The following is a 25,306-nucleotide window of genomic DNA, read 5'->3' on the forward strand; positions in this document are numbered from 1 at the left end:
GGGGGTGTGGATTGGTCACACTGTCCACATTTGTGAAGAAAGGACATTTATGGAAGTGACCTTTTTTTTCTTTCTTGTCCCCTGACTTAGACCCTCTTTCTCTTCCTCTTCTTTTTTTTTTTTTTAACTAAGGAAGGATGTCTTTTTCCATTTTAACCTGCAGGTAATTAACTTTTTTGGACATACCTAATGGAGACATGGTTGAAAAAAAAGACTTGGAATCAAACGATAAACAACGATGTAAATCACTGCACCTGAGAGCAGTTAAACAGCTCTGCATGTTTTCTACATGTCCTGTTGTTTTCATTTTTTTTGGGTTTCCTATTAACCAAGTTCTGTGCTTTGCTGTGGTTGTTTGAGTTGGCTCGCTAATTTGCTTGGATGCATGCAGATTTTTCAGAGTTATATCAGAGGTTTTCCTTTGAAGGATGTTTTTTTAAGGTTAGGGAAACTGTTTGTGTCAAATGTGGAAGCCAAAAATGGTTATAAGTAATGGTTCCCACTGTGTTTCCTATGTCCTAGTTACTGTCCCATAGGGCATTGTGTTGCCTACTGGCTCCACCCCCAGGCTTCTGACCCGGGCCTTAATAAAAGCATAGACTGCCTTTGACAATGTGTGACTTGAAAGCAGGAAATAATGGGCCCTAAACGCTAAATCTTTACAGGTTATTGACCTGTGGAGAAAGCACATGTACAGCAGGCTCTGCTGCCTGACTCCCTGATCGTCTGGATCATGTGCTGCTCGCTAAGTGGCTAGTGCACAAGTGAATTTGTGAGTTCCTGGTAGGTATTTCTCACATCTTAAACAAGTTTCCACATGCATGTATTTTTTTGAATTACAGGAGTATATAATCGCTGTTGTGCCATGGACACCTTTTGCTTCTTGGTCTTTGTCCATCGCCGGTTCATATCGTCCCGTTCAGTCATGATTTTCCGTCATGCTACAGAGAGCCTGCGAATGAGGAAAGAGCTCGGCCAGGCCTCCTACTGCTCCGTCTTTAGCCATAAAGGCATTTACAGCACTGTAAAGGCACCTCAATTGCTGTATCCAGCGGGTTGCTGAAGTTTCAGTGGTCGTTTGGGAAAGGGTTCACCGTGTGGTCATCCTCTCAGGTTCTGCCCGGATAAATAAAAGAGAGCTTGTGGGAAGAGCTCTACTTACAGCCAACCTCACCGCTATCGATCAGGCACCAGAGCTCACCTCTTTACTCCATTTTTGCCATGACGGTATCGGTTCCCTAGACCTAAGACGGCGTCATAGTGTATCCTTATTTAACCGATTGCCCAGGAATGTCATTACAAAGAATGTCACCAAAATCATGCTTGAAAAAAAGGGATCTTGTTTGGAGCCGATGTAGCCCATGGCTTTTCGTCATCACCATTCTTCATACAACTAGCAAAATAGTGCTCTTGGGATCGATCATGATCATGCTCGTCAGGATAAAATAGATTAAAATGGTGGTCATCTGTGCGGGGCTGGTGGTAAAGAAATCCTTTTCAGCCACTTCACACCGGTCTGCCCCTGCCCTGCTGATTCCTCCCAGATTTTGGCTCCTGTTTCCTCCACTTCTGAAAGGTCTTTGTCTTGGCACCACGGCATGGCGAGTATAGTCCCGTGTCATAATTTAAATAACCAAGGACCGATGTTGCGAGGGGGTGAAGAAGGAAGCAGAAAACACATGGGCCCTTTGACCTTTTGTAGCTTGGGGGCAGAAGGCTGCAGGCCAGCACACTAGTGGGATTGTACTTGCACTGTTTACTTTGTCCCCGTGTATGGAGATCAGAATACAAGACATCAGAAGTGGCTGACACCACAGAGGTCCTGAAGTCTCACTTGCCTTGTCTCTGGCTGTGCCTGAACTGAAATACCCTCCATACCTCAGGACCTAAGAGCTAAAACAACTGCAGAGTACAGACAAAAGCTTTCAGAAACCCTGCACCCATCCTTCCATCCTTTCTGTCTTTATTTGTCTCTGTCTCTCTTTAATCTAAGCATGCAAAATGGATTATGAGATTTAGCTTCCATAAAACAAGAGTGAACCATTGTGCCAATATTCATTTTAAGAATGTAAACTCTAAACTCATTTTGGATGTGTAAGTGTATTTGCTCTGTCAATATTTGTCTGCTTTTGGTTTGTGCCTAAACATTCTCTTTCTGGACTGTTCCACAGCTCAGATCTTTTCAATGGTTTACTCGCTTCATATCTTTTTCCTTTTTATGTTAATAGACTTTTTTTTAAATTATTATTTCTAACTGTCCTGTGGACCTGTGTGTGTGTGTGTGTGTGTGTGTGTGTGTGTGTGTGTGTGTGTGTGTTTATAAGGGAAATCTGGCAGACTCCCAGTATTTTTGTCTTGGTTAATAAAAAAAAGGGGGCTCTGCCTGCAGTACACATCTACTTGAGCGAGGGAACATGCAGTTCCTGGCTGTCCTTTCCAATTGGCAGCCTCCGTACTGCTGTGTGACTGATAAGAGGGTAGTGTAAATAAAACTGTACAGCACAGAGCGTTACCGATGAAGAAAGGAGTCAGAGCATGCCGTCTGCACGCATTGTTCTGACGGAGCTCTGGGTTTTTTTTTTTTATGGATTTTTTTGCAACCGAGTGTACTGCCTTATATAACCGATTTGTGTAGGCTCACCGAGCAGCAAGGGTGTGTTTTTGTTTGTGGCATATTTGTGTTCTCATCAGAGACACAGAGAGCAAGCCGATTAGAGCTCCTGATGAGGAATCGCTTCTATAACTGCTTCACTGTCTCTTCATTACAGCCGGGTATTTCGGTAGCAGATTCTGTGTCTTTGTTGAGCGCAGAGTAATCGGACTCTAGACGCAAGATATATCTCTGGGCGCTCGTTGCTCTGGATGCTGTCAGCATTTTACACGCTCATACGCTCGTACACGAGGCCTCTCTTTTCGGCAGCACAAGCAATCGGCAGGAGTGTCCTCTTTAGAAGCAGTAAATCCCTCTCTTCCAGTTGTGCAATATTTCAGAGGGGAAGTGAAAAGGGAACAGGCCAGTGTGGCACGTGGCACCTCTTCTTTGCTTCTTGGGAACCTCAGTTGTGTAAGGGCCCATTATGTCAGGTTCGGCCCCGCTGTGGCAACTCCAAGGAGGTGCGGAGGAGGAAGTGGAAGTTGTTAGAAAACAGCTCTTTTATAGCCACGGCTTTTTCTGTGCTGGAGAGCCAGTTATTTCTAGCCTTGGCCCTCTGCTCGCTTTCTGCACCACAGCCCTGAAAAAAACAGTGCGGGCGGGGTGATGAAGGGGTTTAGGAGCTAGAAGATACCATGCCAAACCTAACTGAGGTGTTTGTCTTGCACTTTTTTTTCCCCAACCCTACTTAGCAGAAAAGCATCTATTGATCAAAGGGAAAGGCTAGAATTTATCACTTTAATTTTGTGATTTTTTTTTCTTCCTTTCAGCGGCCTAAACACACGCCCCTGCTGAGTGTTTGTTTGCTGTATGAAACCATTCCAGATAATGATCCTCTGTTGCTTATGCCACTGGTGGGATTTAAGTCTTGTAACTCTCACTGCTGCTTAATGTAATGATTTAACGTCTACATGAAGTTGCCACAGTACCTGAACAGCCCAGATGTGGAGTTGATTTTTGCCCTTAGCGCTGATCCCTGTGCCTCATCTAAAGGCCTGTTTATACTTTCTTTCATACAGGCTTCCAAAATCTTTGGACTGGTGGAAAAACACTTCCCACGTGGCTTTGTTTTGGAAAAGTCTATCTCTGAAACAGTACCTCTGTAGTGATTGGCTGATAGTGGAGTTTAAAGAGGGCTGTTTGAGTGGTTTATTCGTGTGTAGTTTTGCTTAATGTTGTATAGCTTTCCTGTTTCCTACATATATGTTCTAGCAGCTACAAACAGCCGTTCCCTCACAAGCATCTCTTTTGTCCCTCGATGTGCTTAAACAAAAATTGTGGCCAAAACGCAGAGTCCTGTGTTAGAAAACACAAAGCTTTTGCTTTTTTTTTTTTTTGATTGTTACTAAGTGATGACACTGAAGACTCCTTCCAAAAAGCCACCTCACTGAAAGCTTTACCACTTCTAAACTTAGCTGTTGATTTTATGTTGTCTCCACACAAAAAAACAGCAGCATTATCCCGATCAAAGCATGCTGCTGTATTGCAGGACAGAGAGCGAGAGCTTTTAAATATTACTGCTCGCTGTTTGCTGCCCCTCCTCTCTTGTATGATATACAGCCTGCAAATAGCTAGGAAACTCCTACATAAACGTTTCAGGCTTTCAGAATTTTCCCTTTGTTCTGTTTTTGAAAGCATAAACTAGGCTTTAGCCCCGCACTTCTTACTTTACACTCCCTGTTGATTTAAACACGTGTTTTCTTATGAATTGCAAATGTAATAACATGCCGGTTGCACGGTTGTTTTTTTACGTGCCGTCAAATGTGTTATTGCACTATTTATTCCCCTAATAAAAACTGAAAGGTGTTTCTTCCTGTCTCACGCGAGAGTACAGTATGTTTTGTAACTTCATAATGGTTGTGAAACAGGCTTTGGCTTAATCTCAGTCACACTGTGTTATATTAACTACAGCTTCCTGTTTTGGTTGCTGTGGCGCTGTAATCATCAGACATGGTGCTGGAAATGTAGCAGGCCGTGCTATGATGGTAGTAATAACAAAAATAAGAAGAAGAAGAATAATAGTAATGTATGCGCTTCACCCTTTACCACGCCTGTGATGGAGAGAACAAATGTAGTAGGTCGGAGAGCTCCGACCTATAATAACCCCATCTGATCAAACACACAAGAGACAGCAGCCTGAGTTCCTGTGTTTGGATTCCGATTGCGACATTCTTTGCACGTCCACATTTTATGACCATGACTAACAGGGAGGACTTGTGTATTGGGTTGCCATGTTATGCATTTTTGCATCATGCCTGAATTTCTAGTGATTCTTCTAAATACAGTAATATTTGCTTTTTGTGTGCAGCTGGAGAGAAAGCCATCGTGTGTGACCAGTGTGGAGCCCAGTTCCAGAAAGAAGAAGATCTGGAAGCACACAGACAGATTCACACAGGTCAGGAATTGTCCTACACACACACACACACACACACACACACACACACACACACACACTTAAAAGGTTGTGAATCATACCAGTACTCATGGATATGACCCTTGGTGGTTATCCTCTCAGCCCTTTATTGGCCAAAAGACCAACAGAAAATAAATAGAAATTTGTTAGAATTTAGTCTTTTGTCATTTTCTTGCTCCCTTTATTAGATTTTGACAAGTTTACATGGTTGGGGAATAAGCCATCTTTGAAACAGCTAGTTTATTCCCTAACCATGTGAACTTATCTGTGTAGCCAGTTGTGACTAAAATGCATTAATTATCTTCATTTGGTCAAACAGTGAATTGTGGTGTTTTTGTTTTTTTGCCCTTTGTAAATAAATTACCTGTTGAAATTCAGCTGTTTAGCTAGTTTCCAGAATAACAGGTGCTGGATTGCAGCATCATACCTAGCTCATACCTAGCTTTTTGTCAGTAAATAAATGGATATTTCTGCTGTTCATTCTCTACAAAACACTTTGGGCAAACAGTGAAAGAAACATTTAGAATTTAGCAATGAATTAATATTTTTTTTAAGAAAACTTGCTGTAGTTTAGTAACTAGTTACTGGCTAACTGTTTGGTCAGTCCTGCTACATAGGCTACATGAAATTCCTCTTCATGTAGTCAAACACTGAAATGTATTGGTGTGATTTTGCATGTGGTGGCAACCTAATTATCTCCGGATTTTCTAACCTGTAACTAGCTAGCTCCTAGGTTAAGAGGATTTTAACTAGCCTGCTAGTTAACAGTAGATCTATGAAGTATTTTCCTCATAGTAACTGGCTAACTAGCCAACGATTGTTCATGCAGGCCACACAAATATTTAGTTTTGTATCCTGTTTTTATTGTCTAAGGATATTTTCTCTGCACTTTATAAAATATTCTTACTGTAAGCAATTCTCAATGCTAAATTTCAGTGAAGTGCTAGTTCCAGGTTAAGGGGCAGCACAGTAGTCCCTAAGTGTTGTAAGAGTGTTTACATGCAGCAAGCATTAAGCAAGGTAATAGCAGCAGGGCCGAGTATTCATAAACAGATGAAACTCTCAAGTCACAGTCATGTGTAGAGACGAGCCTGGTCTATTCCCTGGCATGTCAGTTATTAGAAGATCACTTCCTGGAAAAGTTTTGGAGCTAGGGGTGTTTATCCTGAGTTTGCTGGCTCCGTCCAGTTGTTTATTAGTTTGAAGAGGAGAATTATGGGTACAGGAACAGAATAGCCTTGAATAAGTTTGGCTAGGTTGCTTTGTTTATTACCATTCCCACAATAACATTGTCAAATGAAGGAAACCTCTCAGAAGATGCCAGCATGTGGCGTGTAAGTGTAACTAACCGTCTGGACTATGTGCTGACATGCTGCCATCCCAGGAATGATGACCTCCGCTGGGCCGCTGGGTGAGGGAGGAGTGAGGCAAAGGGTGGCTGGACGGAGGGATTTACTGATGTGTTGATGCGTGTGGTATCAGTATACTGGGATCATGCCATGCTCAGACTTTTCCCCCTGCCGACAGCCTCGACTGTCTGCCCCTACGAAATGTTCCAGCACCCTGACGTGCATACACACACGTACATAGTCCAACGGTTCACAGTAACTATGGTTACATGCAGACTAATAATCCATTAATAATCCGGCCGATCGCTCTGTCAGCATAAAAATATGATCGTATACACGCTCCAGAAGGAATAGATTAAGCTGAATGAAAGGTATGTCCAGTCGGTTAAATTAATGACGGTCATGTAAACATTCAGTCTCTGATTACTCCACATCTCTGAACATGTTTATTCAAGTTGTGATGCTCTGCATGTGCAATAAAATAACCCTAGCTCATGTAACAGATTTTAATTTATTTATAATCATTTGTTTGTTGTATGCAAGACAAAATGAGCATTAAATTAATCATTTGGGAAGTATTTCTGAATTTATTTAAATCATAGTTCCACAGAGTAATAAGAGGAAAACTTAAACCCAAACTGTGTCTATTAACATCGGCATTATGGGTACTGATATTGTCTACATTTAATGTTTTTTTGCCAGAGCATCCTTGTACCTGAATGTCAAATGTGTTTGAAAAGCCGTGTGACTTTGTTGTGGTCACAAACTCTTCTTCTCTCTATCCATTTAATAATCACACTTGGATGAGGTTTTGCTGAGATGGAAATAATTTAAAACTTGTTAAAAACACAAGCTGTGTAATTAAAAGGCTGAATGTGTTGACATTAACCCACACATGCTCCACACATGCACATAGCTTTGTATCAGATCACATATAATATGCATAAAAACAGTGTTCAGTTTAGCAAACAAATAAACAATTCCTTCAGAATCTACAGTCAGAATTGGCCATTGTAAATATAAGTTGTTTAATCAAATTAATATCAAACTCCTCAGGAATCTTAAGCCATGATTATTGTCGAATATCAGATATCAAGAGATCTTTCCTTTAGTGAGCAAAGCCTAATCCTGGCCAAAGCTCATGTGACTAGAATGAGTATCGCTTGTGCTCTCAATGAACTTGTCATCAAAACTATGCGTTTATGCTTAAACTTAGCAAGCAATCGCCAATCTAGCTAGAGTATGCCATGCTAATTCAGTAGGTTTTTACATGTACTGTACCTTAGTTCATTTCTGTTCAAATAGTGTATCATGCTAAGTGTGTTGAAATTTAGAGGATAGACTAATAGACCGCACCTGTAAAGAAAATGTTCATATCCAGTGTTTCTCCAGTTATCGAACCTCATGAGGATTTTAATGCAGATAAGTTTGGAATCATAGAAAAGTTTTCATTTTAATATACACTATACATGTGCATCTGTTTTATTTCCTCTTAATTCGGGTGAATTCGATGCATTAGAATTAGATTAGTGTTAAGGTAAACCCAGTATGAGGCGATTCACACTGAAATTATTCACACATCATGCACAAAACACAAAAACCCCATGGATCATTGAAACACAACGTCTTTTAAAATCTCTCTCTCTATTCTTCATCCAAGACTCCTACACTACCTCACCAGATCCCAGAAGGGCTTGGCTCGGCCAGTCTTTACGTACCAGGCCTCCAGAGGGCCTTGACCAGTATGGCCGTTGTAAAGAAGGGTTAAACGGGGCTAACGATCAGAGAGGCATAACAGCGGAAAGCCTTGCTAAATATAGAACTGGAGTCTGGAGAAAAAAATACAGGCAGTGAGTTGCAGTGAGTTTTGTCCTCCTGCCAGAAAGCTGAGCAGCATTGAGGCCAGCCTCCTCTGTGGCTACCGGGCTTATATTTTAAATGTGTTATAACGCATGGCAAGTTATAACACATACAACAAATACAACCACTCCCACACACACATGCGCGCACACACACACACACACACACACACACACACACCCTGTCCCTCAATATGCTCACCCATATGTTTGTGCACCCTGTAAGGCTTGCAACATGAAGGGGAATTTTTAGTCATATTTCTCTTTTTGCCAATATCTTTGCCATGCATAATTGTCACCATCACCCTATTCCTCTGTTTACACACACACACACACACACACACACACACACACACACACACCCCTGTAGACAAAAACACATGCACACATGCTCTCTAGTGGATATGTAACTCGTTGTTGCACCCACTTTATAAATAGTTAATGACTGCCAGCTCAGAGGTACTGTTTATGATAGCAAAAGTTTTCATGCCGTTGTAAACATCCAGGTCTCGGTTTTCAACTTGGCAGCTACTCCGGCTAAAGGCCCTGGACATGCAGGGAGCAACGGTCATTTCCTGTAATGTTATCAGAACCTCTGCTGCTGAAACGGACTGGCTTCCATGACGGGGTTATTGGAAAAGCCTTCGTGATCCAAGTCGTTCATGGAAAAGTTACCACGTTTGGCACCAGTTTAAGGCTGCCCAACAAAGTCAATAGTTAATAGCTTATTTTCAGAAATAATTACTTTCCCACTGACTTTGAAATCAGCACCATCTGCTCGCGGATCATGCCCTGTGAATATTCTATTACATCGCAGAAGTGTTAAGTAAGAAACGGCTGAACAAAAGCCACACTTGTACTTTGATGGTTAGCATTTTTTACCAAACACCTCGCAGCAGTGGATTCTGCCAGTTTTCTGAGGCCATGGGCATCACCAGATGTTCAATGGACACCATTGTAGTTCCCAGCATGTGGTGTTGACATCAGAGTACTCAGCTGTTGTCATACTACAGCCTTTAAAAAAAAAAAAGAAGACTAAGCTGACCCTCATCACGCAACACTGATTGTGTTTAACTTTTTAGACCTTTATTATGTTTAAAATCTTTTATCATGTTTGAAAAACACAGATGTCGTCAATCAGCTAAAACATTTGCTACTTGCTCAGGAAAAAAAAATATTACTGACCTGTACCTTTCTTGGTCACTGAGGTCATACATCAAGGTTACAGCTTTTACATTTGACTGAATCTATTACATGGTAATAAAAAACGAATAACCCTAAAAAAACACAAATAAAATATTAGCTTTGATAATCATATTTTCTGATTTCCATCACTGTAACTAAGAGAAATCCAGAAAGATCTGTCTAAAGGGAAAAAGGTTTGAAATGAAATGGATTTTCTTTCCATGAAGAAAGGACAGAGCCCTGTAACGTTGCTAACAAATAATGGAAGTCTCACTTCATCTTGGCAGACTCATTTGGGGTAAAGTGAAGATTGTGCAAATTAGATTTTGCTCTGAACTACTCCGTTAACTTACTGTTACTCTTAAATCCTCCTCCAGTAAACAGAGAAAACTGGCTTTGCAATGAACTAATCTCATGTCAGTAACCAACCAAGAGTAAGATGATATAAAGGAGCAGTTAAGCCAGTAACAGCACCGGTTATGTGGCGCTGGCGTTCTTTGGCTAGGTGTCACTGGTTCTGACGTCTATGTACTCTGGGCCTTTAAGACAGTGTCTAGTTAATGCACCAAAATAGTTAGTAGTGTTTGGTGCCAAGACTTTGAGAGAAAAACATCATGTGCTGTTGTTGACGCACAGCTCCAGTGCTGCTCGAGTTTGACCTACTTTAAAGGGCAGAGCCCAATTTGAAGTTACTTCACTTATCTCTTGAGATTAGAATGCAAAAAAAGAAATGCTTTTGTGACTGTTGCTAAAGGGGCTTTAACGTTGTATAGCGTTGTAAGGTGTGTTGATGTCGGAGTCACCGTTTTAGCGTCGTGATATGATATGTAGCAGAGAGCTCGATTTAGTGCACTGAAGCGATGAGAGGATGTATATGACATGGGAGGAAAGTTCTAGGCCGTCTGTGGCAGTTGAGCAGCGCGAGTGGCTATGAATAGTATTTGGAACCTGAGTGAACAATGCTGGTATGACCCTGAGCAGGTGGAAAGGACCAGGAAACCCCTCCGAGTTTGCTAACAGGGCCTTTTTTGGTGAATTTTTCAGAATCTTGATTTTCAGCGCCATGTTTAAGCTTGGACCATTAGAGCTGTTTGCCAGGCCTCTTGAACAGCGACAGTTTCGAGAGAGAATCCTCTGTGTTGTTTCCAGAAAAGCTGCGTAAACGGAGCGAGCAGCTGACTGCATGTAAATCCAGTAATAATAGCAGCGTCTCCCCAACCCCCCCCTCACCCCACCCTCTTGATTTCCCCCTCATCCTTTTTAAGCCTTGTGTTACAGGGAAAATATGCAAACCATTTTGGATAGGGAACAGTGGATTTGCTCGGTGGGAACACGGCGTGACTCCAGCGAACCAGGCCACAGAGTAAACACTTTCTTTCTCAAGCCAGAAATAGTTTTGACAGAGCGAGAGAAAAGCAAGAGGACAACACGCCTGTGTTGTGGTGCAAAGAGAAAAAGCAGCACCCCCCCCCCCTTTTTTTTGTCTCTTTCACACACACACACCCCCCCACCTCAAAATATTCCTTAATCATGCCCCTCGCACCCCGAATGACCCCCATCCTCTCCGTCTCCCTGTGCCTGTCGCTCACAAACGAGGTCTGTGCCACTGGTAAACAGAGGTCATGTCATACATGTCCATTATCTCAATCACACCAGAGCGAACAGGGCGTCTGTTAAGCATTTACTTAATTGTGACGTTATTAACTTGTCAGAGCGCATTAAAGTTGCACAAAACAATGTGGGTGCTTGTGCAAAAGAAGGTGATCATGCAGGTTGGTACGAAGACAAACCTGGGCATTGAAGAGCACAGGGGAAAAAATAATGCTTTGTTTAGGAAGTATTTATAAGCTGCGTTCCAGTCTGGATGCAACTGCCTTAATGTAGTTTCTCAAAGGGACCTTCTCACTGGGAAAAATCTTAACCAGAAAGGCACCATGGCAAGAACTGGATACCCTTCAGAGTCATCATAAAGCACACGCTTTAGCAACCTGTGGCATGATTACAGAAGTGACTATAAAGGCTATTTTTCTGCTAGACTACTGAAGGACATCACTAGCAAGCGAACAAAGGATTTCGAGTGACCTAGCTCCATAGATTTTGTGTTTTATTTGCTTGATCATTTTTTATCACAAAAGGCCTACTCTTAACTCTATCTGAACAATCAGTTATGAGACGAACAATTACAGGACAGTTTGCCATGTTTATAGAAACCTTCATAGAACTTTGGTTCAGTGATCAGAAATATGTCTACACCAGCAAGGATACCTTTCAATGCTGCCTCCTAATTCAGGTGGAGTTCACATCATGCTGTAGAACACATAGTGCTGCCTAACTGCTGTTTTTCTTTTTAAAGGAATAACTTATCACAGCTTTGAGAGTGAAGGTAGCAGCAAAACCAGTGCCCATGTGCCGGTCAGCTGCCGATGATTAAATGACTTATTAGCCATGCCAGACTCTATCCCCATATCTCATTTTACATTCATTACCGTGCAAGCTGTCCCCCACTCCAGCGGAGGGCCCATCTGTCTGAGTCCCTCACACTCTCTGCATATGGCTGTATGCTTACAGTCAGATTCCTCTCTCCTCTTTGCTCTCTGAAGTGGAGTTGTAATTATGGCACTCGGTGTCATCCTTTATGGGAGTCAGTAAGCTAAATATCTTCAGCAAATGCTTTACAAGAGTCTGCCTTTTTCATTCCATGTTCATCAAGTGGATAACAGGTGGCATGGTCCGGGCTTTCAGACCCAGATTCCTCGCCGCTGCATTAGTATTTTGACCCAGGGCTCTCAAGAGCTTTATAAGCATCAATATGCGCAAATGTTTCGAGATGAAATGATGAGATGCGAAAGTTCCATTTTGAATGGCACAACTTGAATTTGAATAGCCTGGATAATACGTAAGTGCTTTGAAGTGGTGAGTGTGCGCTTCCTTACAGCCCTTTTTTGTCTTTCTGCATCCCAAAAAATAAGAAGCAGCACAAGTGCTTGGCCACTGTATCAGTGACCAAATTAAATCAAGTGTAGGCCAGACTAGTCTCTCTCTCTCTCTCTCTCTCTCTCTCTCTCTTTTTCCTCCAAACTAATTTTTTCCCCAGATAGGATCTAAATGAGTTTTCCAGTGGCTGAGATGCTCAGCTGGCTGATAGATACCATGTGCAGACGTGCAGCCAACACCCAGAAGTAATCATCTGCTGGCAAGAATGTTTAGCCATTAAGCAACGTATAAATTCCCACAATGAGTCTCTCTTTTATTGACTGACTCTTGCATTCTGGATGCAGCCCGGGTGTGTGTTCAGCTTGGGAATGTGAAAAGAAGCCTCGGGTTGGACTTCTCTGGCCCGGCTTAGCGAGCATGGTAGTGGCAGCGAATCCTTTGTAATGTCTCTGCATGATGGCCAATATTGTCTCTGGGCAATGATTTGACAGCAAATAGTGATCTCTAAATCCAAGCGTTAGGGGAGAATCCTTACGCTAGAGGTCTTTTGAGAGAGACAGCAGCACATGTCCAAGGGAGAAGGAAAGTTTTGTGTGGAGATTACGGACTCCTGTCGGTCCGACGATTCACGCCGCGCAAAAGGAGCCAGCAGGAATCTCCCGATCTGCTCGGCATCCTGGCCAGACAAGTGTCGTGTATCCCTGCTCCAATCAGACTCAATCCCATGTAAAACAAGCATTAACACCCCTCTGAAATCTTAACATGTTGCATCTAAAATATCAATAGCCATACTTAATTGATTTAGTGCCGAAAGTAAGATATGGAAGGGTGCAGAAAAGAAAACGGTGAAAATGATGACAGGAAAATGATTGAAAAAAAAAACAGCATGCACACACTGAGGTGCTTTTGTGATCGAGTTTCCCACCTTGAAGTATCTCTGTAATGGATTAACCCCCGTGCCATGAGTGTCTGAATAGAAAAGGATTCACTGGAGGCACAACAGCGAAGCTCCACAATGGACCCGGCTTCTTTTGTTCCCGGGCGTTTCAAGTAAATCTCCCCCTGTAATTAGATTTGAGCTGTTTGCAGACATCTCAAAAGTGATCGGTATAATACATCGAAAATGCAGACCCCTTTAATTTACAGTGCAAATACCTTTCCATTAGCGATGGGGGATTTTGGCTTTGTTCATTTCCCACAAGGAGTGTGGAGAGAATGCGGACGGGGGCCGGGGGGGGGGGGGGGCGGGGCATACTCTTATGTTACTTAATTGTGAACGGCAAGATTAGTGTGAACACTTCCAACCTTTCACCTCAAACAAAGAAACGATCAGGTCTGGTTGCCTAGTGACATAGTTTTCATGTTGGCCAATTTAGGCGCTCGTTACCTGAAGGTGGAAGGCTTCATAATCGTGCCGGTGGTGTTAACATCAGCAGGACACCGGGTCAAAAGGGAGGGAAAATAAAGAACAACCAGCCCATCCTTCATCACTTTTACTCTCTCTGCATGTCCCTCTGATGGCTGCAGTTGAGTTTTGAACTCAGGAGGGAAGCATTACGCCATGCAGGCTTACTCTTATCAGTTAATAGCAGGTTTCTAAGTGCTGGTGATTGTTTTGTTAGATGACACCTGGTCAGTCACTCGCAAGTCACACACAGCTGAAGAAAATGAAATGTCTAGTTAGATAAGGTATCACTTACAATTCCCATCTATTGATTGCTGTCATAAAAATGGAGGACTAGAGGATAGGTGATAGAGGATAGGTGTTTTTTTTCTTGCTATATAATAATTAGCACAAATGCTTTTGTTTTGATTGATATCTGGTGATTTACATAAAATTTGCAGAATCTAAAAGGTTTGCTAACAGTTTATTTTACAGCAGGGTAACCACCTTGATTCTAATCAGTACTTATGTAATATCTGGTACATGCCTTGCGTATTACAGCATAAAGAACACATTTGCTAGGTGTGTATGGCAGTGATTATTGTTAATGAATCGATCATTTTTTAATATAATGTCATTTGTGTTTTTCACTGCAGTTTGGACAGACATCCCATTTTCTTACCACAAGTTACTTCTTAGCACTTGGCATTTTTATACAAGTTACTGTCCCTGCATTTTAAACACTCATTACTCATTAAAGTCTAGACCAGGAGCACGCTTTACATTTTGAGTAACTTGTTTATTATATACTTTAATATCCAGTAGGTAAAGTCTGTGCTTGTAATTATTTGCAATTCATACCTAGCTGTTTATTCATTACTAGGTATAATAAATTACTTAATAAATCATTTGTTTGTATGATCTGATTACTTAATGAACATTTTATTGAATATCCACCTTGTTGTTTATATTTACACAAGTGAATAACATCTTCAGAATAAAGATAAAATGTCTCTTCGCAACCGAGGACAAGGAGGAATGCTGAATTGTAAGGGAGAGTTTGTAAAGGTGTCCGTTTACAGTCCGGCTCAGGGGGGCAAGCCGTACGGCCTGCCGCTGACCGCCGGCTCTGGAATGTGATTGATTATGTGGGATTTGTGCCATTGAGAACCTTTCAGCAGCTCCAGGGGTCACGGGGTCATCTCATCCTCAAATCGGCTTCCTTTTGTACAGTGAGCACCAGGAGAAGGACTGCACAAAACCCTCTTTTTTTCCCCTCCCACCTCGTCGTCTTCTTCTTCTTCTTCACCATGGGAAAATGGGGGAAGGGAATGTCAATTAAACAACTTTTTTCCTCTCTCCCCTTTAAAGAGCATGTGGGTCTTAAATCCACAGAGTTTCCCTTTTAAACTGGATCGACATAAAATGTATTGAATGGAACAGGCAAGTGAAGTGAAAGTTATAAGGCTGTAAATTCTCAAATGTTTTGCTTCATAAAGAGCACAATGATGTTATTGCATATTAGCATCTGTTTGCTTTATTTCATGGCAGTTATTAAAGAAATGTTAAGCGGCTATTAGTGTTTAGTTCTGCAGTAGAGGAAGGGTTCTCAAGCTTTTTACAGTCAAGGACCCCTCTAATTACTCTTAAAAAAAAAATATGCCCAGGTTTCCCCGCATTCCACTTTTAGAAAAGGTGGTCCTCAGTACCTATATGTGGAGATGGAAATGAGCAACATCACATAAGTCAGTTTATATTTGGAGCTGCATAGTAATGACCTCATCCATGCTCTCTGGTCAAAGTGCATACTGTTAAACCGTTCAGCATTGGTCAAAATCTAGGACACAGTGTCTACTACCCCCACCCTGTCTCTGAAAGAGAAAAGAGGGAATAGGTTTGGCAATTTGCTGAACTTTGACAAGTGGAGCAAAGCTCCCATTAGCCACCCTGCATTGGGAGCCTTTGATGTGTGGTCAGTCAGGCTTCAGAATGACGCTGTAATTCAGAAAATGTGCAAGTCCTTGGCCCTCAGGGTCCAGTCTTTGTGGTCATCAGACCTGGATTATACTTTAACCTCTAGGAAGGTCTCTAGGCAAGGGTGAAAGGCCAGCGGTCTTTAAATAAAAACACCAAGAAAGCCCTTTCTCTTCTCTCAGGAATGCAGTATCCTCTTACTCAGCAACCTCTGATGCTTCAGTCCATCTCAGTCCAAGTATCCATCTGAAGCCAGTTAAGACCCACTGAGGTAAAGCCGCCCTGAATTCTGCCACCCATCTTGCTCTGACAGTATGTTGTCTGCAGCACATTCCTCAAGTGAGTGTGAGAAACATGGAGCTCATCAGTTCCTGCCAGAGGAATGAGCTGCAAAATGATGGTTGACTTGCTAGTATGCGTCTTAACTGCCTCCATTTACTGTGTGTACTGCGTGTGTGAAATCGGTGGATGCGTGTGATTTTTACAGCTCTCCCCGGTTTAGTTATTGCACGCTGCATCCTGAATGTGCCTGCTGTTCATAATTTATGATGTACATTAGAGAGAGAGAGCAGATTTTCGAAGCTTTGCCCCGTCTTAGTGAGTCGAGCACCGGGAAGGATGTCGAGTCTTAAATGATTTCCAGCAGCAAATAAAAAAGCATGACCATTTCTGCTTGTATATCTTACTTTAAATATACTTTTCCACGTTAATCTGCGGATTTTTATCAGTCCACTAGTGATGAAGGTTAATTTGTTAAATCTGACTCGTCTACTTTATCAGATTCCTGACACGTGTGTATAGTGTCCATACAGAAGGGGTCATTTGAGGTCTTGCTCACTCTCTCTTCTAACTTCAAACTTGTGCGGTCAAAGCTTTTGAGGTCAGACAAGCTTATGTAGCTCCCCCTGCTGGTAGACAATGGCAGTGCAAGTGTCCTTCCTCTCAGTGTCCTCTTTTTTTTTTTCTGAGATTTTCCTTAAAGCTACATGCTTGATGTGTTAAAAGTATATTTCATGTCATGACAGCTATGATGAAATTCTGCTCAGTTTCTTGCAAGAGCTAGTGGAATGGCTGAACGAGCTCCAAGCACAGAATACTTCTGAGCTTTTTGGTGAAATGTAATGAAATATTTTCCAGAGATGTGTGAATTATAAGGCATTATGATGCATGCACACAGAGAGAGAGCACAAATGAATATGAAAAAAAAGCTAAATATGATTTAGTGTTTTAATAATCATCCATAGTCTGTGCTGCTAACAGAGTAAATGTAATTAAAGGTGATGAAAGCAGCCTTGACATGTATTGACATCAAGAGTGTGAGTTGAATGTGTTGCGAGGTCTCATTGATTTGATTCGTCTGCAGCCTCTAATGCACATCGGTATTTATCTGATTCCTACACGATGGCACGTCAAGACCTTTGATCTTCCTTGAAAAGCAGAAATAGATGTAGCAGTAATCTGTAATCCTAGGAAGGCCAAAGAGGGGAATTAAAGAGTGTTACAATGGAGAAAAAATGAAAATGAATCCTGAGTGAGGGATATAATGAGGGAAATCAGAACATTACTGAGATTCATTTCTTTTGAAAAGGACAGAAGAGTGAGATCACCTTCACAACTACTCAAATCTTTTCTTTTTTTTTCAGACAGTGTATTTACCTTTTGACAAAATCTCCGATAATAATGAGAGAGATGTGAAGGCTTCTTTTCTTACAAACAAGAAGTATTACACAATCAGCAGCCAGACACCGGGGATTTACAAGGAAAAGAAAATGTGAACAAAAGAACATAAAGCAGGAGCGAGACATAAATGTAAAATAAACCAGTGCATTTGTTTGTATTTGTCATTTAGTTCCATCTAATTCTCTCTCTTTTTCTCATACATTTTATATATATATACATACATATGAGAGAGATATGATAGATAGATAGATAGATAGATAGATAGATAGATAGATAGATAGATAGATAGATAGATAGATAGATATGTAAAAAAAAAAAAAATATGAATTTGAATTCAGGCATGAAAACAGGACATTATTATTCTGTTATCATTTCTAGGTGAAGAAATTAACCTCGAGAATAACAGTATTAATGAGTAAATTAATGTTTTGGGCATTATTTTGACCTCTATAAAACTGTTTAATGTCCTTAAACTAAAATACAAGCAGTTTGAAAAACAGAGTCAGGCCCATATGTTTTATCTGACCTAAAGTAGGAGCAGATCTTCTGTATAGTGCGTAAAAACGTGTGTGTGTGTGTGTGAGAGAGAGCGCGAGAGTGAGAACGAGAGTGAGGGTGTTAGAACAGTGTACAGTCATTTGGGAATGTGTTTGAGCTCCTAGGGCCCTCCGCCCTTTTAAAAGCTCATTACCATCGAGACAGTAAATTACCAGGTGTTATCACGCAGGAGAAATGACAAAGCCATGTGCGCATCTCCTCCACGATCAAACAGAAATTAATTAGATTCCAACTAAAGCACTAACCATATCATCACAACACATTTGCACTTTTCAGACTAAACGTAAGCCCTGTGTTTGGAAACTGATAATGTTTTGTCGACTTTCTTTTCCCTTCTCTTTCAAGTGGTACTCTCTTGACTCCTCATCCTCTCCTATCTTTAAGTGTCTCTAGTCTAATGCATTTTCCTGGCAAATACATCTCCGGGTTTTTTTTCTCCGAATTTTTATCATTCGATTCCACCAAGGATTTTTCCGTTGTGGTGGTGGGTTTTTGTTTGTTTGTTTGTTTTTTCCCCGCCGGTAAGTACGTCTGCCTTGCTGTGCGCCCGCAAAGCTAAATCAATTGGCTTTCTAATGGGATTAAAAAGGGTTGAAGTGATGGAGGCAGACCGCTATATTAGTTGCTTCAAAAGCGTTCTCCCTAGGCCCCTCTTCCCAGAGCTCTGATGCGGCTTGATCGACACTCAGCTGATCTATAAATAAAGTCTTTTTCTACCCTCACAAAGGCTTTGTGGTCGACGGTTCATCTTCAAGGTCAGGGGCAGGCCGCTCTGAATACACACTTTCAGAGATCATTTGGAAAATGACCCGAGCCTAATTGAGACGGTCGCTCTCTGTCAACTATTTGGAAAAATATGGGGCTCCCTCTAAGTTCATTCTTTTTTTTTTTTTTAGATGTTTTGATCCTTTTTTTTTGCCTTTGCCTATTTGTACCTTCTGTCTAAACAAATATTTGGGATGTATTTGATTTGCAGCAAATGATAATGTATTTGTGTAAATGCAACAGTGATGGATGGTACAGTACCTGGTATGTACACACATACACACACATACACACACACACACACACACACACATACACACACACACACACAAGGAATATTTATGAATTGTTGGAGCTGTGATGGCTGAAACGCTGACGCCCGGCATGCTGCATATGACCCTGTTTTGCACAAGAAATGTCCTTATTTATAGGAGTGAGTTGTTTAGACAGAGCGCGTCTGTCATTTGCCATTTTATTCCTGTTATTTTGTTTACGGTGCCCTAGAGTTATGCTGCGGAAAAGACACTGCTGCTCTGTAATGCCACCAGCTTCCAATTTATGGAGCATGTTGATTAGCATCCATTTTTCTATTTAAGTCTCTCCGGTTACAGAGAGTGCCTTTACTCTGAGAAGCTCTAGGTATCTTGGCGAGTACTCGATTTAAATCGCACCGCTCCTTGGCCTGGCCAAATAAAGCAGACTTGTGGCAGCCATCAGGAAGGCGATTGTGCCTTATTCCTCTGCCCCATTTCCTCTAATAGCCACCACAAAAGCCTGCATTAAGCTGGAGAGAAGCATGCCTTTCCTGTTATACTGATAATACCTTTATCTTTATAAGTCATTTGGCCATGGTGCTCATAATGTATTTGAATATGATTAACTCTACTCCCTTCTTCTTGCAGTCTTTTTTGTTTTGTATTCAGTACAGGATCATGTCTTGTCTTTCCACCTCTGTTTTGTTTTGGGTTTTTTTTTCCCGGGATTTATTACAGCATCACAGACCTTTTCTCATCCTCCACATCTCAAAAAACAGAAGCAATGTTAAGGAAATGGTGTGTGTGTGTGTGTTTTTGGTTGGTTTTTTTCGAGGGTAGGGGGTTGAATGACGGTGAAGGGGGTGCGAGCCAAAAGGGGGGCGCCTTAAAGCCTTTTGTCCAGTGGGAAAGACCATGTCAGCGGCCAGTGAGAAAAGATGCTCCGGTCATTTGGTCCCTGCAAAAGTGTAAAGATTAAGGACGCAAGGGGTCGAGCTAAGAGCCTATGACTAATACGGACGGTCATTCACAGCCCATGCCACATTGTCTGCCCGCAGTCCAGATGGCCAGTGCGAATAAAGCATGGGAAGGGAGGGGAGGAATAAATTCCAACACCAGGCTTCCAGTCAGATTATCATGTAGGGAAGAAAGTCTCCTTTTATAGCTACATGTACTGAAACTGTTCAGACCAGCAAGTCATACAGGACATCTGCCTTTCCCATTAAACCTGTGGTTCTCAAACAATTTGTAAGCTTTGTCCCTTTTAACTGGTACAGTAAATATTCCACAGACCACCTCAGTACAGACCCCCATAGTTTATTTTGCCTCTTTTATCCATCTATTAGATTTATTATTCATTGTTTACATGCTTACAACATTCCGGATATTTACTGGTGCTATAGAGCTTTTCATTCCTGAAGTTTACTTGGACAGAATTTTATTCAACATTATTACAGACCTACGTTAGGATTTAAACCCATTTAATTCAAGTGACCAGTCACACCCCTAATAGCTATAAGAAAGTAATAATAAATCTTGTAGTTTTGATTCTCATGGAGTGCATAATGCCACTGTAGGTAAATGAAATAAAATAAAAAATAAATCCCTTCCCTGGCCTCTGTGTGTCCGTGGTCCACATTTTGAGAAGACTCAAGTATTTATAGCCATAGTAAGAGTGAACAGATTGAAATGACTTGGACAGGGTTGCTCTTCAGGAAGCCACTGTGGTCATCGGTGTGACCTCACCTGTTTCCTTCAGTGTAAATTTATCACCTGCAACTTATTACAGCGTGTCCACACACACCAGCAGGGTTCAGGCTTCTGTTGACACTCACAACACACCCATCAGTACAAGAAAAAAAAATAAGCAGTGATATCTGGACAAGGATTATACGCATCACCAGTGTTTAATGGACAGCTTCAGTGTTTTTGAACCTAATGTCTGTCCACTACATGTACAGTTATGAAGCAAAAGAAAAAAAGAGCATAAGACCCGATCACTTAACTCACAAATACTGCAAGCTAGGGGACAAAAGACTAGTCATGTATAAAGTGTATGATGATGCAGTACAAATTCAAAACTACACCCTTTACACCTTTAACAACCTGGTCATGAAGAACATTCTTACCAAAGCTGCATTTTCTGTCGTTTTATTTACACAACACTCAAGCAACAGAGAAAACATCTCCAGATAACTTCTAATATTTCCATCTGAAAGAATGTATTATACAGATAGGAAGTTTGATTTTCAGATAAAGAATTGATGAAATGTGTTGCATCAACATTTATTGATCCCCACAGCAGCTGCACTAGACATCCTTCTAAGCGAGTTTTGACTTTGTTCCTTTTTCATAGAGCAACATGTCGAAATTCTTATCCACGCTAATCACGCACACGTTACAGACGTGTTAGAGCAAGATTAGGTCGGAAAATGCAGGCGCATCCCTTTAATTCCGTTATTCCTCACACACAGGTTTGCCATTTTTATCTTTTCACCTCTTTGAACCAACAAGGTTTTTCCGTCTTTGAGTATATTCAGTATTCCATCCCACAGGAGCTCGTGTATCAGATATGTCAAAAGGATTAGAAATAGGTCTTATCCGTTTGCATTGATTTAGGAAGATCACGTTAAACCGTTTTAAAAGATTAGCCTGCTGCATTATAAACATCAGAGCGAACTGGCAATAGTAAATAATCAGTTTACAGCGGGGGAAAGAAAAACAGAAGTTTGGCATAATTTTCCTCTTTCCCGATCTTTTTCACGGTGGCAGTTTGTCATTTGATGGAACAGTGTAATTTATTTCCATCCTCCTGATGTGTTTCCCAGTAATGGGCTTGCATAGAGAGCATTTCTGCACACACCCTGAGGGGAGAACACACACACACACACACACACACACAGAGCCTCACTCACAGCAAACAAGAGCACACAAAGTGATGGCAGATTGACTGCATGCAAAAAGAGTTAATCCAGTCATTTGAATGGTTTGTGTCCAATTTGATCAAGACACATGACATTCTTTATTGTGCAGTATTTGTGCAAACCATGAAGAGGTTTGGAGTATTAAAGTGTTATGCTTTGACAATATTTCGGGTTTCAGATCAACTTGGCATGCTCAGCAATTTTCAATATTTCACCCTGTATAAAACAGTGAATTTTAACTCTGTAGTCGTTTCGCTCCATTTTTCTTCCTCAGACTCTACTGGTATTGTCAGTGGGTGGGGAAAAAAAGCAAATCCAACACTGATTGATTGGTTAGTCAGAGCGGCCCCTGCTGGCCCTCATCCCGTATTACAGTCCATGTAACTCTCACTTGTGGCCAATGAGGGACACTGAACGCTGACACCCTTGGCAACCGTTCGCGTGGTTGCCACAGCCAAGCAAGCAAGCAATTCGGAAGCCAGCTGTACTGCAGGAGCTGTTCCTTCTCATTTGCAGTTCATTTATCTCCCATCTCCGCGAGGCTCGCCAACACACATGCACACACACAAACACACACGTACACACAAGCTCCCACTGGTAACCCCATCTCCATTGTGCCCAATCAGCTGTGCAAAGTAAATGGGGCTCTCCCCCGCCTTTTTATTCATTTAAAATAGCTCGCACATGCACACCACGAGCAGCACTGTCCTCTCCACGAAAACACAGGAGCAGAGAAATCAGTATGCAGACATCATCCTGTCATGCAGGCAGACGTGCCTGCACGCTGACACACACACACACACACACACACACACACACACACAGATACACCCTGGGATTCAGCAGCTATTACTTCTAAACCACAGATCAATAACAATGTCAAATCCTGAAAGGCTGTCTGGTATTAGCCATGTGTTAGCCATGTATTTCTGTCAGTGCAGCTGAGTAAACTGTATTTCTGTTTCTATCCCTGATTGTTTAATAAGGGTTAGCACTGTGTGTTCACTGCTTGGCAGAACTAAAAAGCATCAGATAAAGATTCATTCACATGCTAAAATCTTGTTGTCTGCTACTTCTCCAAGCAGCATCAGTTATACACAGCACTGTAAACTCGAGAGACATCCTCCAGACACGCTCGCCTTCTTGGTATGAATCTGCCGTATCTCGTTCCCCAGCGCTAATTCCAATTTAATTGCCACTGGCCTGAAGCCTCCTCAATAGGAGTAACAAATGGTTTGATTTTGTAGACTTCATCAGGCTGCATTTTAAATGTGACACACTAACCCGGCTCGAATGCCAATGAAGCCAAGGAGAGGCTGCCTGTTTACTAATTATCCTTTTTCTTACCGGGAGCCGCACCGCGAGGGTTGTCTGATTTAAATCGGATTTGTGAAATGGGGGGGAAGCGAGCGTGGTCTTTCCTTTGCCACGATCCCGAGTCAAGACGAGGACCAGGCGTGCGCTGTGAATTCACCTACAGGCGCACCGCTGTGCTTCAAACCACTGAACTGCATGGAGTCAGAGCTGATAGAAAATTCAGCATCTCTGAGATTAGAGGTGCAGTTTGTAATGTTTGGAAGTGTTCCTAGACCTGTCATAAACATATACTTTTAAAGATACCTAGGGAAATCTGTGACTCACAGTACTGTCATGCAGTGGATGTGGCAAGTTTCTTCAGTTCAGACTTCTGTTTAGATTTTTCCAGCCTGGAATTATCCACGCTCACACTGTCTGCATTTTTTTTTTTTATTATTATTATTATAAAGAAAACTCACTAGGTTTTTTTCTGTATATAGTTTTACCAGAGTGGGTGGGGTCAGTTAGTGACACAGAAAGCCTTGTCTGTTTTTATAACATTCGCATTTCAGTTTAAAGACAACTTTAAAACTCACAAAATGCTCCTCTAAATCAGCAGACCACCTCTTACCTAAAGGCATGTGATGCGAACCAGTCGTGCATCCGAATCTACCGCCATAAACAGTCCATAAAAGGAAAGCAAATAAAGCTCTAAGGACAGGATGAAGACTTATTTAAGCCATCATCATACAGTATTCATGGACTCACTTGTTTACAGTCTGTCCTTTCTAATCACATCAGCGATAACTCAGTTAATTATGAAGAGTCTGCTTCCAACACCTGTCAAACTCATTTGGGCCAATTTTTTTTCTTTTTTTCCTCCAAGTGGGGTTTGTGAGTGATGAAGACATTTTCTCCGTCTAAACGGACACTGGGTGAACCATATGGTTCCATGGCATTATCTCGAGGTAATTAATATGGCATCGACAATGACATCTGGTGACATTAATCTGTTCATGAGCGGTGCATCTCGCCATGCCCAGACAACAGCAGACCAGCATGAGCATGAATTATCTGTAGCTATTATTGGTGCAAAAATCTGGAAGCCCCTGAGTGAAGAAACGTGTCCCAGTGTTAATGGAAGGTGGATTGCCCTCTTTTTATTTTGGAAATATTTGCCGAAAGCATTCCTTTTGCAAAGAAGCCCAGTGCAAGCTGAAGGCCTGCTTAACTCACAAGCAACATCAATTTCTGTGCACAGCTGACAAGAGAGAGAAAGCTCCGAAGCCAGTGAATGTGCGACAGTAAGAAAATGTTATTTTATTTCTTGCCCCCTCTCCCCCCCCCCCCCTCTCTCTCCATTACCCATCCCTCCTCCTGTTAGATCAATAAACAATTCATTTGGGCTCCTCTTTTTGCTTTTCTTGTCAGAGAAATGCATTTTGAATGCATTAAGGCTGCAATCGCTACTGTCGTGTGCTTTGTAATGTTGAGCGGAGCTGTCAGACCAGCTCTCTCCAGCCAGAGGCAACTCTAATACCACATTATATCCAGACACTTGGCAGGATTACATAGACGTGTGGTTCTCCTGTAGTCTGGCCTCATTAGGTGTTAGCCCCGGTGAGTGAGCGAATAAGCTGGTCACTGTGAGGCGGTAGACTCATCACATTAACACACACACACAACGCCGCTGGAACAGTTTGTACCTGTTGACTCCTCAGCTGCCTCTAGTGTCCTGTCATAGAGATTCATGAAATGTCTCTTCATCCTTCCTTCTGCCTGTCTTGTCTCTTTTTATTGCTGTGTGCCTCTCTGACTTCTCTCTCTCACTCTCAGATACTGGCTGTGTTCAAATAGACATACCTATATAGTAGAATACTATACTACTATAAAACACTTGGGGGGAATGCTGTTCTGGGAAATTTATCAACAAAGGGGTAGTGTGATGAAGCTGAGTTAATCAATTATTTCCTTATAACAGCAGAGTTTTATTGTTCTTACACCTCAGCAGGTTGCCAGTAACTACTGTACATTATTCACTGAAGAAGGATATGTTATACATTTTATATATATATATA

At 41.7% G+C, this 25,306-nt stretch overlaps 1 protein-coding gene across 1 annotated transcript in view; it reads left to right on the forward strand.

The window, feature by feature from the left end:
- Nucleotides 1–25,306, forward strand: part of zbtb16a (zinc finger and BTB domain containing 16a) — a 99,631-nt gene that overhangs the window by 55,834 nt on the left and 18,491 nt on the right. The window contains exon 4 of the mRNA XM_058415122.1: nt 4,962–5,048. Coding sequence (XP_058271105.1) covers nt 4,962–5,048 — 87 coding nt within the window. The remainder of the gene's footprint in view (nt 1–4,961; nt 5,049–25,306) is intronic.

The sequence above is a fragment of the Hemibagrus wyckioides genome, linkage group LG18, assembly GCF_019097595.1.
Source record: "Hemibagrus wyckioides isolate EC202008001 linkage group LG18, SWU_Hwy_1.0, whole genome shotgun sequence".
NCBI lineage: Eukaryota > Metazoa > Chordata > Actinopteri > Siluriformes > Bagridae > Hemibagrus > Hemibagrus wyckioides.